Consider the following 18015-nt stretch of genomic DNA (forward strand, 5'->3'; position numbering starts at 1 on the left):
TTGCTTGTTTGTCACACAAACTGAAATTAGGCAAAATATTAGCATTTTAGTAACCTGGAAATGGCGGAGCGATTTCTGTGTAGTGCATCTTTAAGTGGAAGATTGGTGAACAGATGCTGTTCCTAGTTTTAGTGCTGCACGCCCAGCAGTCCTCAATCAATAGGTACAGAGATATATTATTACTCATGTTTTCTTCCCCCGTGTGCATCACTCACTTGATTTTAAATCTGTGTATGTTCAGGGGCCCACGCACAAAGAAGTACATTCGGATTGTCTGAATCGCTTTCATCAAACACAGCCTCTTAAATGAAGTCCCCTGTCACTCCATTAACACAATCCCCTCGTGGTTCAGCCTCCATTACCCTGTTGTTTTTCATCTGAAAGTAAGTGCTGGAAAAGTTCATCATTAAAATCAAAGCTTCATGAAACAAACTTTATTTAAAAAATAAAATTTGCCAACTTTATTTTTCAGCAATTCTTGGCTTCAGATCAGCTCATTCAGCACCTAACGTCCCCAATGCAACTCTTCCCAATTTGCTGTAAATGAGAATGTGCTCTCAATCAAGTTAATTGGTTCAATAAGAGTAAAGCGTCATCATCATCATGATAAGCTAGGTCTGTGACCATAGACCATTCATTTCTGTGAAATCCTCGTACTCCGGTTTCAGTGTTGCCATAGTGACCCCTGTTGACACATGACCCTAGTCTAATCCATCTCAGGGGATGGAGGACAGGGACGGACAGTGGGTGTCAGACACATGACCCTAGTCTAATCCATCTCAGGGGATGGAGGACAGGGACGGACAGTGGGTGTCAGTCTGACACATGACCCTAGTCTAATCCATCTCAGGGGATGGAGGACAGGGACGGACAGTGGGTGTCAGTCTGACACATGACCCTAGTCTAATCCATCTCAGGGGATGGAGGACAGGGACGGACAGTGGGTGTCAGTCTGACACATGACCCTAGTCTAATCCATCTCAGGGGATGGAGGACAGGGACGGACAGTGGGTGTCAGTCTGACACATGACCCTAGTCTAATCCATCTCAGGGGATGGAGGACAGGGACGGACAGTGGGTGTCAGTCTGACACATGACCCTAGTCTAATCCATCTCAGGGGATGGAGGACAGGGACGGACAGTGGGTGTCAGTCTGACACATGACCCTAGTCTAATCCATCTCAGGGGATGGAGGACAGGGACAGACAGTGGGTGTCAGTCTGACAGTCAACTCATCCAGTTTAGTCAGGCCTGTAGCTCAAGCGTGATTTCAACCTAATCCAGAGATGGCTAAGAGTGATGGGATTGGTTCCCATATCCACAACATGTGTTCTCAAAATGTTCTTAACATTTTTGGTGATGGGCATGTTAATGCATGTTTTGGAGTGGGAGAGGCTAGAGTCCTGACCATCATCATCATCATCATCATGCAACAATGGTGGACCTGGACAACCTCTCTAGCCCATGCATGATTCACGACGATGCATTCAAAAAGTCCCACATCAAGCCCAAGATCAAGTTTAGCATGTCCTTTGAACCCAGGATGTTAGTTTCAGTCTAACTGAATCCTAATTTTCTGCCTACAAGCAGAGATTACAACACTGTATATATACATAATGACATTTGAAATGTCTTCATTCTTTTGGAACTTTTGTATGTGTAATATTTACAATAAATTGTTTATTGTTTTATCTATTTCACTTGCTTTGGCGATGTAAACATATGTTTCCCATGCCAATAAAGCCCTTAAATTGAATTGATATATATGAAGGATGTAAGTGGCCAGCCATATTGTAAGATTTCCCTTCAGCCTTGAGACATGTTTGCTCAATGACAATATGGATTAGCATTTAAAGACCATTAAAGATCTTCCTGTAATGGACAGTTTTGACTTTGGAGCCACGGTTAATTAATTACTACTGCAAAGGTGGCCACTTAATCATTGACAGGAATATTTTAAGGCAAATCAATACCCTTGCAATACTATCCCTCTTGGCTCAGCTACTGTAGTCCGTAATTATCATACAAGTATATTCAAAGTGTCTCTCGCTCTCTCAGGGCTTTGGAAGTGACCAAATGCATGGTTTTACAAAGGGCATAGTCATGGGGGGATTTAAGGATACACGGTAGAGCAAAGCTATCCACTTAATCCTTGACAGTTTCAGGTTTGGTCACTCCCATCTACGATTGAACAATTCTGGACATTTTCCCAGTTGGATGATGACCTTCCTACTTATTCTTTAATTATTCTGGAAATTGTTCACCTAGGATTTCTGAAAAACCTGAAATCTAGTTGTAAAATGTAAATTTTCAGTTATGTCGATTTGTCATCCTTCACAGCCTTTCTTCCATGTATATCCGTTGCTGAGTCTAGACGATACAGGGCATACAAAACCCCCAAGCTGAATAACCATCAAACTGCTCCTCTTCCCAATGCCTTCCTCTGAGCTCGTCCCCAGCTGACTCTGTAGACTCCCGTTGGTTTTTCAGAGCCATCCTTTTGTTCAAATCTGTCAAGTCAGGGAGGCCTCAGTATGTTTAAACAGGAAGCAGCGCTGTGTGGAGGCCCCGGGGCCAGAATAAAGAGAGCAATCAGGTTGGCAGGTCTCCCTAATGACTCAACAGCTTGCCGGTAGAAGAGCAGCCCCGGAGGCCTCCACACACTGGCTGGGAGGACTGCTGCGCTGTTGCCAAGGCATCCATCCGCAGCACGTGCAGGGTTCATAGACCTGAGATGAGGTTGTTGTCGGAGGAGCTAGAGCATTGACAAAAATAGGACTCTGTGGAAAGTCTGTTGCATTCCAAGTGATGTCTATGGAGTGGCTGTCGGCGTTTGTTCTCATCAGAACATACATTCGTAGTTGCCTGTACAAAGTCTCTCAGGTGTGGGAGAACGCAAACCAATTCCTTGTCAACAGCTGTAATATATGATGAGGCTCCTCCTCATTGTACACAAAACCCTGACAGAAGACCGCATGAGAGTAATTAGCCAATCAGTTGACACTGCTAATTCAATCAGACGATAGCACTGCTAACCTATAGCCAGGAGTAGCCCCAAGCACGGAGACCCTAATAGCCAGGAGTAGCCCCAAGCACGGGGACCCTAATAGCCAGGAGTAGCCCCAAGCACGGAGACCCTAATAGCCAGGAGTAGCCCCAAGCACGGAGACCCTAATAGCCAGGAGTAGCCCCAAGCACGGAGACCCTAATAGCCAGGAGTAGCCCCAAGCACGGAGACCCTAATAGCCAGGAGTAGTCTCTCACACACACACAGGATGTGGTCTAAGACAATGGGCTTCCTCTCTAACAGAGCAGATAAGCAGGTAATTTGGTGCTTAGATACCCAAGGGATGTGGTTTGTGGATAGGATACTCTATCTACAAGCATGTCACAAGTTTTCTATATGTTGTAGCTAGCGATTTCCTCGAGATTAAATGTTTATAACATAATACTCTCCTCGAGCCTGCTAATTTCACTTTTTAAGGAGACATTTTAAAATATATAGGTAACATGGGGTTTGTTTCTAGAATGTTTAGTTGGACATTGCTAAGGATTACGATGAATATTCATCACTTACCCAGTGTACATGTACTTATTGTTAGGTCTTCACATGTACTTGTGTAATTAATTATATCTGCCACCAAAGAACAGCACGTAGCCTTGAGGTTAGAGCGTTGGTCCAGTAATTTAAAAGGTCAGTGGTTTGAATCCCGGAGCTGACGAGGTAAAAAAATCTGTTGCTGTGCCCTTGACCAAGGCACTTAACACCAATTGCTCCAGGGGCGGGGATGTGCAAAAAAAGAATTTCAATTCCATACTTGTGAAACGGCTAGCTAGTTAGTGGTGGTGCTCGCTAAGTAGCGTTTCAATCGGTGACGTCACTTGCTCTGAGACGTTGAAGTAGTGGTTCCCCTTGCTCTGCAAGGGCCGTGGCTTTTGTGGAGCGATGGTTAACGATGCTTCGTGGGTGATTGTTGTTAATGTGTGCAGAGGGTCCCTGGTTCGCACCCGGGTATGGGTGAGGGGACGGTCTAAATTTATACTGTTACACTTGTACAAGTGGGTAACAGGATAAATACTATATAAATATTGTATAAGCTAAACAGACATTGGGGGGTCTGTAGCAGTCTGTCAACAGCCATTGAAATGGCTATCCATTCCCCTTTCCTTTACCATCATTAGTTATGGTGTGAAATTAACTCAGAAAGAATGGGTGTAAATTAACTCAGAAAACAATATTTTTAGTTTAATCAGAATCCTGCTTCTGGGTGTGTTTTTTCTGACTGGAATTTCAAGTGACTGCGATTTACAGCTACAGGCTACATTAACAATGCAAGCCAGCCCAGCGTTTTAAACTCCACGCTTAGAAGCAATTTATTGAACTGGAAGATATTTGCCTCAAGGCTCAATCCGAACAGGAAACATTTCCTTATAAGGATGTGAATCTACTCCCCCCCCCCCCCCCCCATTTTATATGCCATTTAGGACATTATTGTATCCAAAGGCACAGTAGGGAGTGCATACATTTTTGTATGTGTGGCCCCAGCAGGAATCAAACCTGCGATCCTGACATTTTGAAAGTGCCATGCTCTACCAGTTGAACCACACAGGACCACATCACCATGATGTTTAATTTGTTATAGTACCATCCGTCATCGTTGTGTAGTCCCACGTCAGCCAACGTCAGTTTCCCTCCCCTGTAGACATGGGCCTAGCTGTGGTGATATTAATCATCTGACAACACACACACAGAGAGGCACACCTAGCCTGCTGGTCATCTGTCCTCACCAGATGCACACACTGCCAAACACACACAGGGGACTGGTCCATCGGAGGAGAGGGTGGTCTTGCTGCACAAACAGTGACAGGGTTGTGTGTGTGTTCCCTCCCAAAGCATTCCCTTAAAACAAACCCTAATGGTTCAGTGATGATTACCACGCCAACGTTGTTGTAAGCGTCGACGAGTCAGGCCGTGTCTTTCCAGATGATTCTTTTTTTTTGACAGGACACTCAACCAAGTGTTGTGAAAACATCCTCATTAAAAGTATGATGCCGTAGCTCTGTCCGTTCCATAATGGCCAGTCACACTTTGTTATATATGTCACGTTTTATTACCTGCGTCCCAAATTTCATCCTATTCCCTATACAGATCCCTGGTCAAAGTATTGAACTATGTAGGGAATAGGGTGCCTTTTGGGACTCTGCCTTTGTCAGCACCCCTTACTTTGTTTGATTAATGATCCCAGTCGTTAGCCAAAAGCTGCAAGAAACCCTCTGCTCACCATTTGTTGAAACGCCTGTCTGGCATTGGGAGGGAGTCTAGCACTATGTTTTAATAAATCTGTCCTAAGATATGGCTTCATCGTTCAGATCATTAAGAGTCTCTTGATAATCCAACATTCTTTTGATAAGAAATAGACGCATAGAGATCAGTTGATGGTAATGGGGGTGGTTGTTGTATTAAATGGCAGCATAGATATCAGTTGATGGTAATGGGGGTGGTTGTTGTATTAAATGGCAGCATAGAGATCAGTTGATGGTAATGGGGGTGGTTGTTGTATTAAATGGCAGCATAGAGATCAGTTGATGGTAATGGGGGTGGTTGTTGTATTAAATGGCAGCATAGAGATCAGTTGATGGTAATGGGGGTGGTTGTTGTATTAAATGGCAGCATGGAGATCAGTTGATGGTAATGTGGGTGGTTGTTGTATTAAATGGCAGCATGGAGATCAGTTGATGGTAATGGGGGTGGTTGTTATATTAAATGGCAGCATAGCTATCAGTTGATGGTAATAATTTTGCAGCCATATTCGGGGTAGACATAATGATCAATCTATGCAAAAGGAAGCATCTTGACAGCAGAAACATTTATAGAATATTGATTTCAACCAATTTAGTAACGCCATTAATGTGGAAACAAGATTGTTGCTTTAACATTTTGTTCTTTCAGCCTTCTAGCTGAAAATCCATTTCCATGAGAGAATAAGTTATTTTCATAAAGTATTGGTCTTAACGTTTTAAGGTTTCTTAAAGGCCCAGTGCAGTCAAAAATGTGATTTTCTGTGTTTTAAATATATTTCCACACGGAGGTTGTGATAGTCATGTGAAAATTATGATAATGCCTTTTAATGTAAGAGCTGGTTGAAAAGACCACCTGAAATGTCAGCCTGTTTTGGTGTGAGGGAGTTTTGATCTTCACGGTGAATTAGTTAATAGACCAATTAGAAAGAGTTCCAAACCTCTCTGCCAATAACAGCTCGTTGTCAGTTTCCCCACTCAGACCACTCCCAGACAGTCCTATAGCTAAATTCTTGCTTGAGAAATTGATCTTTGTTAAGAAGCCAATTTTGTTTATTTTTGACGTCTAAAACCCAGCCTTGATTTCAACTATATACTACATGTTCCTGCATCATTGTAGTTAAACATCTATTTCCAGTTGTACTCTGCTCTGTACTTCTATTTACTCAACACTAGAGCTGGGACGACCAACCCTAAATTATTGACACCGACCACTTATCGTGGACATTTGCAGATATCGTTCACTACGATAAATAGCCTTCAGTAGAGTTATGTGACGTTTTGAAATGAAGTAAGTTTGCTAATATGGGTGATTTTACTAATGGGACAATTTGGTAGCTACAACCATCAAACCAGTAGTAGTAGTTTTAAGGGTCATATAAAAAATAACTGTGGTGCACATTAATGTTGTAAACGTATCGTGATAATTTAGTCAATTTATCGGGATATGGATTTTTGTCCATATCGCCCAGCTCTCTTGTCAAACTATGATCCACGAGGCCGTTGGGATGCTCTCATCAACATGACAAAACAGCCTACACAATTAATCTTAATTTTGGGCCCAGTTTGTGTATGTGTAAAATTATGATCTATGTATGTTACAGCTTATTTTAAGTGTTGCGTGATGTTATAGCTCATGTTCAGTGTTTTCAAATGATCAGAGCACAGTCTTGCATAGTGTGCTGTCACAGTGTAATAGGCAAGAGTAGTGTGACATTATGTTCTCTGTGTCTGAGGTGACCGAGTTCTAACCTCTGGTGTCGTCCCTGAGGTGATGAGACAGAGGTCCACTGGCGCAATGCATTATGGTCTGTCCTTGATCACACTTAGGGGAAACTGCCCTCTCAGACAATGTCCGCCGCAGTGGACTGCTTGGTCGGCAAAAATCCACCACTAGCTTGCCGTTGGCTCTATACCGTTATGTCTCTCTGCTTCCCGGTTTTGGGTTTCTTATTCACCAGCAAAAATAAATAAAAATGAAATGGAACTGAATCGATCTTCTCCACTGCCTGCTTCCATCAGACACGATGGGGAAAAAACATGCAGCTTCAGCTCTCCAGCATTGTAACTAAATACCCCTCGTTAAAAATAGCCTCTACCGCCCTCTTCTCTCATTAAGCCTCTGCTGCAATATGAACAATATTTCATACCCTGTTTCTCCCTATTTTGACACTGGATTAAGCCTCTGCAAGTAAGGAGTGTGGTTACTGGTGACTGATTTGTACTGAATATTTACCGTTGTATTCAATATGTTCTGAAACATTTCAGATAACAATGCAGACTTTTTTGCTGATTAAATCACTGGCAGTAATGGGGTTTGTATTGATAGCTGGGTGACATTTTGAAAGGTCCCAAATAAAAGCTGAAAGGGTCAATAATGGGGAATCAGATTTTTTCCCCTCAGACTGGGAAATTACTCATATCTAACTGAGGAATCGTAGGTAGGCCAAGTTGTCTGTCTTGTAGTTGCAGTGCTGAAAATGTTTCAAACCTTCAAATAGAAATTGCCCCACGGTTTGGCCCCTGAAAGTTGGTGGGTTAAAAAAAGTGAACGTTTTCTGAGGGTCATATTGTTGGAATGGTTGGAATTAATGAAGGGTAATAAGGCAAATTGTATCAACATTTATTCACTTGTTATTGTTTTAGTAGACTTGCCTACTTGAATGTTAAGTGTCCTATTTTTTTTTGTGTGTCTTATTTCATCCCTAATGTAATTGCATCATCTCTGTGAGGAGATTTGTCATAGACTGTAGCTAATACATCTGTATGCAGAGGGGAGCATGCATTTCTTTCTTTTACAATCAACATGAGGTTTCAGACTCTTGATTGATGTTCTGCTCCTATTGCCGCATGCAGTAGACTTCATGGTGGCATAGCAAGTCATATGATCTGGGGAAGATGTTGCATTGTCAATTATTCAACCAGTGGTATTTGTTTACTGGTAGACAGCAGTGTGGCCCCTAGAGATTTAACTGTAATGTCTCTCGGTATAACATGTTACCTGATGGGGTCTGTGACCTATGAAATCATGACGTCATCTCAATAATAATGTACGAGTTAACTCGATTGTCTGTCAGGAAGGAGACACAGGCAACAGCACTACGCCGGAATAGCCAATGGGCCCTAAACTGTTCACATTGGCATTCGGGTCACGATCTGCTTAGCATTGGATGGGGAACACGTGAGTAAAAGACATCAGGGCGGGGAGGGTTTTCAAAAGGAGGAAATATGTGCAGCAATGCTCACCTCGTCTGGCTGGAATTAACTAGTATGAAAAAGTGGTCGTTAAGCAGACAATTAGTATGTGAAGACACTTTCCTTCTGCCCTCGTGGTGCTGGAGAGGCTCTGAGACTGATTTTTTTTTTTTTTCAACCATATTTTTTCTACCCTGCTCACCGTCAGGCTGGCGAGAGTATGCATCCATGGCAGGACGAATACCTGTTTGTCACAAACACAATCTCGCTCTGGCAGGTGTCTGGATTACGCTTTGCATATTTGTTTTGCGAGAGGCGAGAACTCATTCCACCCCTCAGCCATTGAGCTCTGTGACATCTTTAAAATGCTTATGGGCTTTAAAGCAGTGCAGCCTGCTGAGGAGCGGTAGAGGGGAGAGGCATTAGAGACCTCCAGAAGACAGTGTTTAGAACTCCTACCTATTGATCTACTGGGACAGCACTGGTCAGAGCTGCTCCGATGGGCAGAAGAGTGGAAATGAGTCGCCACATTTGGAGACTTTTCAGAAATATCACAGGTGAGCTCAGGGACTCGAACTCCAATGCTTGTTTATTGAAGATAAGATTAGCATTCTGAAATGCTTGTAGAAGTTTTGCAGGTGAATGTAATTAGGGTTAAAGTAATTAGATAGGAAGTAATGCAATCTTGAGGTAGGCTTTTTCTCTTGATAACATTTATTCAGAGGTCTTATTCATGTTTGATATATCGCTGCTTTTAGTGTCTGCTGTTTTATTGTTGCATTTTTCAACTTTATAGGAAGTTTATGCTAGTGGGTTTTCATGTCTTACATCATTGCTTTGGGACATGTCTCCCGCTATTGGGCTCATGAATAGAACATTAATATTTGAGTTGTTGAAGTGATCACTATACCGAAAGAGGTGTTTTTTGTTGTAAAGATTTGCGTTCATATGTATAACTTTGTTATAAAGGTGTTGTGTGCTAGAGCTTTTTTCAGATACATTCACTGTCAAGGATAGCTGTAGTCAATGAGCACACCCTGTCTGCGTGTGCTTCCAATGTTTGATTTACTATGTCTCATCCTCTTCCCAGTAATTTTCTATTCTGCTGTAACGAAGGGCACAGGTATAAATCGTGTTACATGGTAGCTTTGTGCTAAGAGCTAGTGGTCAGCTGATCACCCCCCAGGGGTCCACTAGGATGCCTAATCACCCCCTGGTATTTTCCTGCAGCTGTCACCAGCACCACCCCTGCGGTGAGGACCTCCAGTCATGTGACGGCCTGCAGCGACAGCGAGAAGAACTACTGCGTGAACGGAGGGGAGTGCTTCACCCTGGAGGTCACCCCCGGCAGCACCAAGTTCCTCTGCAGGTAGAGCATGATGAAACACGATACCGTTCGCACCCACACTACACACTGGATACTATGCCGTCTGTGTTTGACTTCATTTTAGCTGATAGAATTCCTTATGGCGTACAGCTGTTTTTCCCTCCAATTTAAACAGACTGACTGTGCTTCCTCATGATGCGTCAAACACAGCATCCACACCACACACTAGATACTATGCTGACAATGTTTGACATGATGTTTGATACAATTCCTGATGGCTTATTGCTGCTATTTCTTCATGTTTAACTGTGCTCCCACATGTTGGATCATTCTAGAAGGTTGCCAAGTGCTGACTTCAGAACGCTACTATATTGTTATATGGCAAAAAGTAGCGTACGGTAGATGCTGTCATAACATTAAATATCATTTTTGAAGTGAGAATGCTGTGTTGTCAAGACGCATTAATGCCTGATATGATACCAGGTTTGGTGCCATTTTGGCCCCTGCTGCGCTAAGTTTCATTTTAGAGCTCTATCACCAGCTCTGTGGGGAAAACGGAGCCTGGCAACATCAAACACTGCCTCGTCTTCATCGGGAAATCGGAGGAAAGTTGCCAGGTCTTTTTACAGTAAAGCCGAGGTGTCGGCTGAATTTTGTGGGAGGTGTGTGAGCTTTTAGTGCTTTATAAAAAAAATACATTTTTTTTATAATCTAACAAAACAAATAATGGTTTTCGGTTTCGATTTTATTTTTTCTATATTAAATGCATTATGAAATAATAACATTTAAATTATTTTAGAGCTTCCCTTTAGCTATTACCTGCCTTTTACTGATGCTGACTGTGGATTGAAACCATTAATAAGAGCTCCATGATGGTAGTGATTGTCCATTATGTATTCACATGACTTACTTTACTTCAATAAAATATTTTAAATTGTCTATATTACTAGGTTTTATTTGACGACTTTTCTTTTTAATTCCTTAAAATCATCATGTCATCTCTGCTCAGCCAGCCAGCCAACCATCTAGCGTTCTCTGTGCTCCCCATTCAACAAGTCATCCTATTCAACTAGGCTAGTAGTAGCTAGCTAGCTCGCTGGCTGATTTTTAAATCATTTTACTAGTTCTTCAAAGTAGATGAGATACTTTTAAGACTGCTTACTACCTTGCTTACTACCTCATCTACTGCATCTATCCCTCTCGCCATCTATCAGGTAGCTACCTCACCAACCGTATCTATCCGTCTGGTCGTTGTTGCTGATTCCTTTCTCATGCAGTCTTCCACTGTATGGTCTGTGTGTATATGCACCTCTGTCCGTAGGTGGAAAGAACAGTTGCAACGTATTATGGTCATTGTATTTAATGACCACGTTTCTGCGCTAAACTAGGTTGAATATTTGCCTAATGAAAACGACAAAATCGGCCCAGCGTGATTGTTTTTTCAAATTTTTTAAAAATTTGTACTGTATGTTATTCTCGTAATTTTTTGCTGGGAGAACAGAACAGGTGGAGGCCCCGGACTTATCCACAGCCGCCTCTGCATGTCTACATTATTAATGTGGGCTCCTGTCATCGCCCGACTGCCATGCTCCAGTTCAGAACCCACAATCTATGTTGTATTTATTTATGAGATCTTTCCATCTTCTGCTCCATTTTCTTGTCCTCATTGGAACCAGTGCGCGTAGACCTTGGTCATGTTCATCGGGCATCAAACGGAGCAAAACTGACTGAAACCGTGAGGGACTACTTGTACTTGTCCAATAAGACTACTTGTACTTGTCCAATCATTTCAGTTTTCTGTTGACGGAAAACGTTTCAAAACGTCTCGCGAGTGCCTTACTGAACATTACCTGTGCTGACATTGTGCTTCTGTCAGCTTCAACCATGTCCTAACATTGATTGATTTATTCTCCAGGATAGCACTCTTGTTTTCAAGGGTGTATTTCAGCCCTGATCTGAGCAATAGAGCCTACAAGAGACCGAGGGAGCTTTCTCAGTGCTAGAAGACTACCCCCCCCCCCCCCCATGTGCCTTCAGCCTCAGACTGTTAGTCTGAGAGCTTGGTGGCCCCATCATAGCCTAGGCCCTTGAATCATCCCGAGCAGCATAAACTGGCCTTGTGACATGCACTGTACACACTCGGTATGCGAGGCAACGGCATACATCCAAGAACCACCTCTCTGCAGTCCTGTCCACATTCTCCATCATCGTCATTCATATGAAATCTGAGGTTTAAAAAAAATGTATTATCCGGACAAATTGAACAGGAAGGCATTGAAGTAGTGTAGGCTGCATTACAGGCTGCAACTCATCCGGACGTGATTGGTAGTCCCATAGGGCGGCACACATTTGGCCCAGCGTCGTCCGGGTAGGCCGTCATTGTAAATAAGAATTTGTTCTTAACTGACTTGCCTAGTTAAATAAAGGTTCAATAAATAAAAGTACTCTGGTCTGACGTCACTTCTAGCAAAGTGGGTGGCCCCGTAACAAGCATTCAGAGGCCCACTCTGCATAATTATCCAGTCACTATGATCATTTTTATCAACAGCATCTCACAATTTATCTTTTTTACATTTGTGGTTAGAACATTCAGTAGTTTTCAAAAGACATGCTGAGATGGTGATGCTGCATAGTGTCTTTCAACTGTGGCCCGACTCATTGCACCTCATGTTTTTACCACTTCCCTTACAGCAGCAAATGCATGGAGGAGGGAAATATTACTGCAGCTCCTCTAAGTGCCTGACACGAGGCTTGACATTGCCAAGGATACACTTTGGCTCTGGGCCATCCAATACATAAGACTCTTACCATACACCGCCAGATTGAGTTTCCTCTTAAATACTTCAGTGACTAAGCACAAATATGCTTCTGTCTCCAACGGCTTTTGTATCCTTTAAGTAAGCCATGCAGATCGCTGTCACTGGAGGGAGGGGAGAGAAAAAACCTGTCTTCCTCCCCAATTCAGACGTTATGGATCCTTAGAAATAACTCTGAGGGAAAAACCTGTCTGACAGGGTCACCGAGGAGCCCGATTTCGCAGAAGCCTGAAGAGTCGGAGCAGGGATTCTCTAGCAGGCACACAGCGTGGGAGGGTCAGAACATCATGGAAGCAGCGATCTATATCCTAATCTGCTCCTCCATTATTTATAGCAAATTAAATAGATATAGCCAATATGAATGTGACCATGGCCATTCAATTCTAATAACGTCCACATGATGCTGTTGTCATGGGCTGGCCTTGTCAAAATCTCCCTTTTTAAAATTATTGAACTACACTGAACAAAAAAATGAAGGCAACATGCAACAATTTCAATGATTTTACTGAGTTACAGTTCATATAAGAAAATCAGTCAATTGAAATAAATTCATTAGGCCATAATATATGGTTTTCACCTGACTGGGCAGGGGCACAGCCTGGGTGGGCCTGGGAGGGCATAGGCCCACCCACTGGGGAGCCAGGCCCAGCCAATCAGAATTTGTTTTTCCCCACAAAAGGGCTTTATTACAGACAGAAATACTCAGTTTCATCAGCTGTCCAGGTGGCTGCACGCAGGTGAAGAAACCGGATGTTGAGGTCCTGGAAAGGTGTGGTTACACGTGGTCTATGGTTGTGAGGCCGGTTGCACGTACTGCCCAATTCTCTAAAATGACATTTGAGGCAGTTTATGGTAGGGAAATGAACATTTAATTCTCTGGCAACAGCTCTGGTGGACATTCTTGCAGTCAGCATGCCAATAGCACACTCCCTCAACTGGAGACATCTGTGAAATTGTGTTGTGTGACAAACTGCACATTTTAAAGTGGCCTGATATTGTTCCCAGCACAAGGTCCGCCTGTGTAATGATCATGTAGTTTAATCAGCTTCTTGATATGCCACACCTGTCAGGTGGATGGATTATCTTGAGAAATGCTCACCAACGGGGATGTAAACAAAATTTGAGCGAAATAAGCGTTTTGTGTATGCTGGAAAATTTCTGGGATATTTTATTTCAGCTCATGAAACATGGGACCAACACTTTACATGTTGCGTTTTATATTTTTGTTCGGTATAGATTTCCACTGGGGAGACTGATTTATCTAGCAGGTCATTCAGGACTCCCATTCAAGTGCATTTGGGATACATGCCACACAATATTCAGAGATTTTACAGTACTGTACCTAAAAACAGTCACTGAACTCGGTTATGTGCATACATACCAGCTACAACTATCAGTTCCCTTCTATTTCTCATTCCTCTCTCCTCTCTATGCCCCTTTTTCTTTCTGTGTTTCTGAGAGAAAGGGCTTGCTCAGCCAGCTGCTGAGACCATGTAAGAGCCGAGGCACAGCTGGACTGGCTTGTTGGAGTCTCTCTATCTATCTCACGCAACACTCTCTTCTTTAGCAGGGCTTTACTCAGCCTCCTGTTCTGTCATCAGTCACCAGATGGCCAGCTGAAAAGTCTTCGTTCAGAATCGACCAGTGTTCGCCCCCCAAAACAACACTTTAATGCATGCTTCAGTACACAAACTGAACTTACAAATGAAGAAGTTTAGAAAAGGGCAATTTTTTTTCTTCTAAAAACTCATCATTGGACAGGATGTAATTTTTTTATTAGCAAAGTCACTAGTGATTTAGATTGTATTGAAAGGCTTAATTTGTTCATGTGCCGCCACTTGGTAGACGTTACATCAGGCACAGGGTGGTGCCACCCATGTCTTATTGATGCCTCTGTCTGAAGTGGTTTACTGGTGTCTTAGTCATCCAACCTAACACTATTGAGGTAATAACAAAGGGTACATCTGAAGCACTATATCTACTGTGTTTTACACAAATGTACTCCATATCGGGGGGGGGGGGGTGACAGGTAGCCTAGCAGTTAAGCCAGTAACCGACAGTTCGCTGGTTCCAATCCCCGAGCCGAATAGGTGAAAAATCTGTCTGTGCCCTTGAGCAAGGTACTTAACCTGAATTGTTCCTGTAAGTGGCTCTGGATAAGAGTGTCTGCTAAATGAACAACATTTTAAATGTATAAGCAAAAGTAGACTATATGAACAGGTAAGTCATTGGAAGTGCTGGATTGGAACTGTTGACATCCCCTGGATTCCATGCATTCGTGTTTCCGTGCATTTTGTTTTTGCGTGTGTTTCATCTGTGTACTGTGTCAGTGCTGTGTTGTGCGTCTCACTCCCTCTCTGCCCCCCCAGGTGCTTAACGGGATACACTGGGAATCGATGTCAAGCCACTGTGCCTGTGAGAGTCAGAAACCCAAAACGTATGTGCATTCAAGTGAACCCAGCCACACGTGTCATCTCTGGTGTTTCATCCCTGTTCCAAAGTTCCAATCACTGTCCCTCCAAGAGCCAGACGGCCAATCCATCCGTCCCAACAATTTGTTTAGGACAGGTGTGTGTGGAGTGGAGAGGCCTACAGATTACTAATAGACACACACACACTTTGATCCTGACTCAAATTCTCATCCGCTTCTGTGCTGATGCCTTTCTAAATTTATCGAAGGAGGTTGATAATGGGACAAATATTCGGGCATTGTGTCCACGGCTAATTCTAATTAATTCAATCTCCCTGAAATCAGAATGCACAAGCTAAACATTTGCTGAAATTCGAGGCCTGTTGAATAAGACATTGATTGGGACTTTTATCTCAAGTACGTATGTTTTTCGCAAACATGACTGATGGCGATGTTTGCGAGACATATGGGTCGTCCTGACAACACCAGCGATGCGCGTGGGTCTTCCGTAGATCTGGTGTAAACTCATCTTCTCTTCTCTCTTCTGTCTGTCACTCTTTTGTTTCCCTCTCAGGTGTCCAAATGAATTTACTGGTGATCGCTGCCAAAACTACGTAATGGCCAGTTTCTACAGTACGTCTATTTCCTCTTCCTGTCTGTGCTTTTGATTGGAGCATGCTCAATCAGCGCTACTTCCTGTTGCTTCATTTTCCTCTCAGGTTCTTTAGACAGACTTTTAGGTTTTTGTGTTTTTTATTATGTTGTATGTATCCCATACCTGCATGATAAGAGGTTTTTGCCTTGTTTTGTTGACTTGGATGTCATTTGAAACCGTTTGAAGCGTTGTAGTTAACTGATGTTGTGTTCGTTATGTCACTCAAAATTATAGAAGAAGGAAAGTGAAACTCAAACTGTATATTCAGCTTTCCAAACTGGGACCTTCAAATATGAGGCAGGGGACAGTAGTGTCGTTTGCAATATTAAAAAAGCTCTGTAGTTGATATTCATTGCCTATGACTGGGACCAATCTAAATAAGATATCAAGTTTGAGTTGATCTTTAACAAGGCAATATGTTTTCTTCCCTGAAGAGCAATAACACTTATGGTAGGTGTGTGGGGGTCATTGTGGATTATGGAGGCACTGTAAAGAACTGAACAGACCCTGTTAAAGAGACCTCTTTGTTGTCATGGAGAGTCCAAGAGGGAGATGAATGGCAGCTGCCCAGGCACTGGGTCCCAGTGCACTTTATCACTCTGACTATCCCACTCACCTTAAAGCCCAGTAGCCTCAATTACCAGAGGTTACCTGGCAAAACAGCAAACAACCATGCTTTCATCTCCAAGGCAGAAGGAAAGAAATCTTCCCATTGAGATGTAAATGTAACTCGGGGCATGGAGGAACAGAGAGTTATATTTTGGGTCTCCCTGAGATGTCAGCTAGTGTATTGGAGAAGCTAATTAAAGGAATGCTGCTGTTGCGATCTGTTCGTTTCATTGTCGTAGCCCACTCCTCCTCCTCCCATTCATCGTCGTAGCCCACTCCTCCTCCTCCCAGTCGGTAGATTTTATCTAGCCAGGGACAAACGCCCTGTCTGGAGCTACAGTGGTGGCACGCTGCCAGCTATGCAACAAGAGACCCGTACTGCTGCAGAGGAGGAGGAGGGATGCCGGGGGCGTTGTTTAACACGAGAAAGGAAGCTCTATCCTTGACGATCAGGAAGTATTCTCCACATGGGTGGGCGGGGGCTTTAATATAATATTTAACATTAATACTTGAATGTCTCCGTATGGCTGTTGCCAAAACAGTCCGTTTTTGTATTTATTTTTACGTTCGCTGTGTGAACGCAGCAGAGGTTGGAGAGGACAGATGTGAAGACGGACTCGTCAGCAGTTCATACGAGCTGAGACCTTTATTTACACTTCGTCTCCTGACAAGGTCTGCTGTGGGACGCTGGCATGCTACTCAAAATGGAGGCATTTGTGGCGCCCACTTCGTCTGTTTAGAGCAGTCTTTAGGGAAGAGTCTTTTGCCTCGTATTTGACTCAGCGAGAGTAGTTGAGGGTGTTGTTGGTATTGATAGTACTCTACTCTCCTGAGGGCTGACGGTTACCTATGACCATATGGTGAAAGTTACAGACCCTATGCAACTCGGTCAGCGGTCATACTATGGTGAAAGCAGGACTTTGATATGGGTAAACAACGAGATGAGTCATTGAATTGAAAACATAGTGGTTGTTATTGTTGTCGCACACAATGTTTAAGTAAAGAACATGCGTAGGTTACCACAGAACATGCGTAGGGTACCATAGAACATGCGCAGGTTACCACAGAACATGCGCAGGTTACCACAGAACATGCGTAGGTTACCACAGAACATGCGTAGGTTACCACAGAACATGCGTAGGGTACCATAGAACATGCGCAGGTTACCACAGAACATGCGCAGGTTACCACAGAACATGCGTAGGTTACCACAGAACATGCGTAGGTTACCACAGAACATGCGTAGGTTACCACAGAACATGCGTAGGTTACCACAGAACATGCGTAGGTTACCACAGAACATGCGTAGGTTACCACAGAACATGCGTAGGTTACCACAGAACATGCGTAGGGTACCACAGAACATGCGTAGGTTACCACAGAACATGCGTAGGTTACCACAGAACATGCGTAGGGTACCACAGAACATTACCACAGAACATGCGTAGGTTACCACAGAACATGCGTAGGTTACCACAGAACATGCGTAGGTTACCACAGAACATGCGTAGGTTACCACAGAGCATGCGTAGGGTACCACAGAGCATGCGTAGGGTACCACAGAACATGCGTAGGGTACCATAGAACATGCGCAGGTTACCACAGAACATGCGCAGGTTACCACAGAACATGTTACCACAGAACAGGTTACCACAGAACACCACAGAACGCAGGTTACCACAGAACATGCGCAGGTTACCACAGA

At 43.4% G+C, this 18015-nt stretch overlaps 1 protein-coding gene across 9 annotated transcripts in view; it reads left to right on the top strand.

The window, feature by feature from the left end:
• The window catches only part of nrg1 (neuregulin 1), a 170588-nt gene that overhangs the window by 138620 nt on the left and 13953 nt on the right, over positions 1 to 18015 (top strand). For 3 of the 9 annotated variants that reach the window (XM_064943462.1, XM_064943465.1, XM_064943463.1), the window contains 2 exons: positions 9724 to 9862; positions 15621 to 15679. In XM_064943462.1, coding sequence (XP_064799534.1) covers positions 9724 to 9862; positions 15621 to 15679 — 198 coding nt within the window. Of the gene's footprint in view, positions 1 to 9723; positions 9863 to 15005; positions 15074 to 15620; positions 15680 to 16046; positions 17240 to 18015 lie in introns of those variants that run through there. The other 6 variants (XM_064943470.1, XM_064943467.1, XM_064943466.1 and 3 more) reach the window with 5 other exon arrangements.

Source organism: Oncorhynchus masou, chromosome 28 (assembly GCF_036934945.1).
Source record: "Oncorhynchus masou masou isolate Uvic2021 chromosome 28, UVic_Omas_1.1, whole genome shotgun sequence".
Taxonomy (NCBI): Eukaryota; Metazoa; Chordata; class Actinopteri; order Salmoniformes; family Salmonidae; genus Oncorhynchus; species Oncorhynchus masou.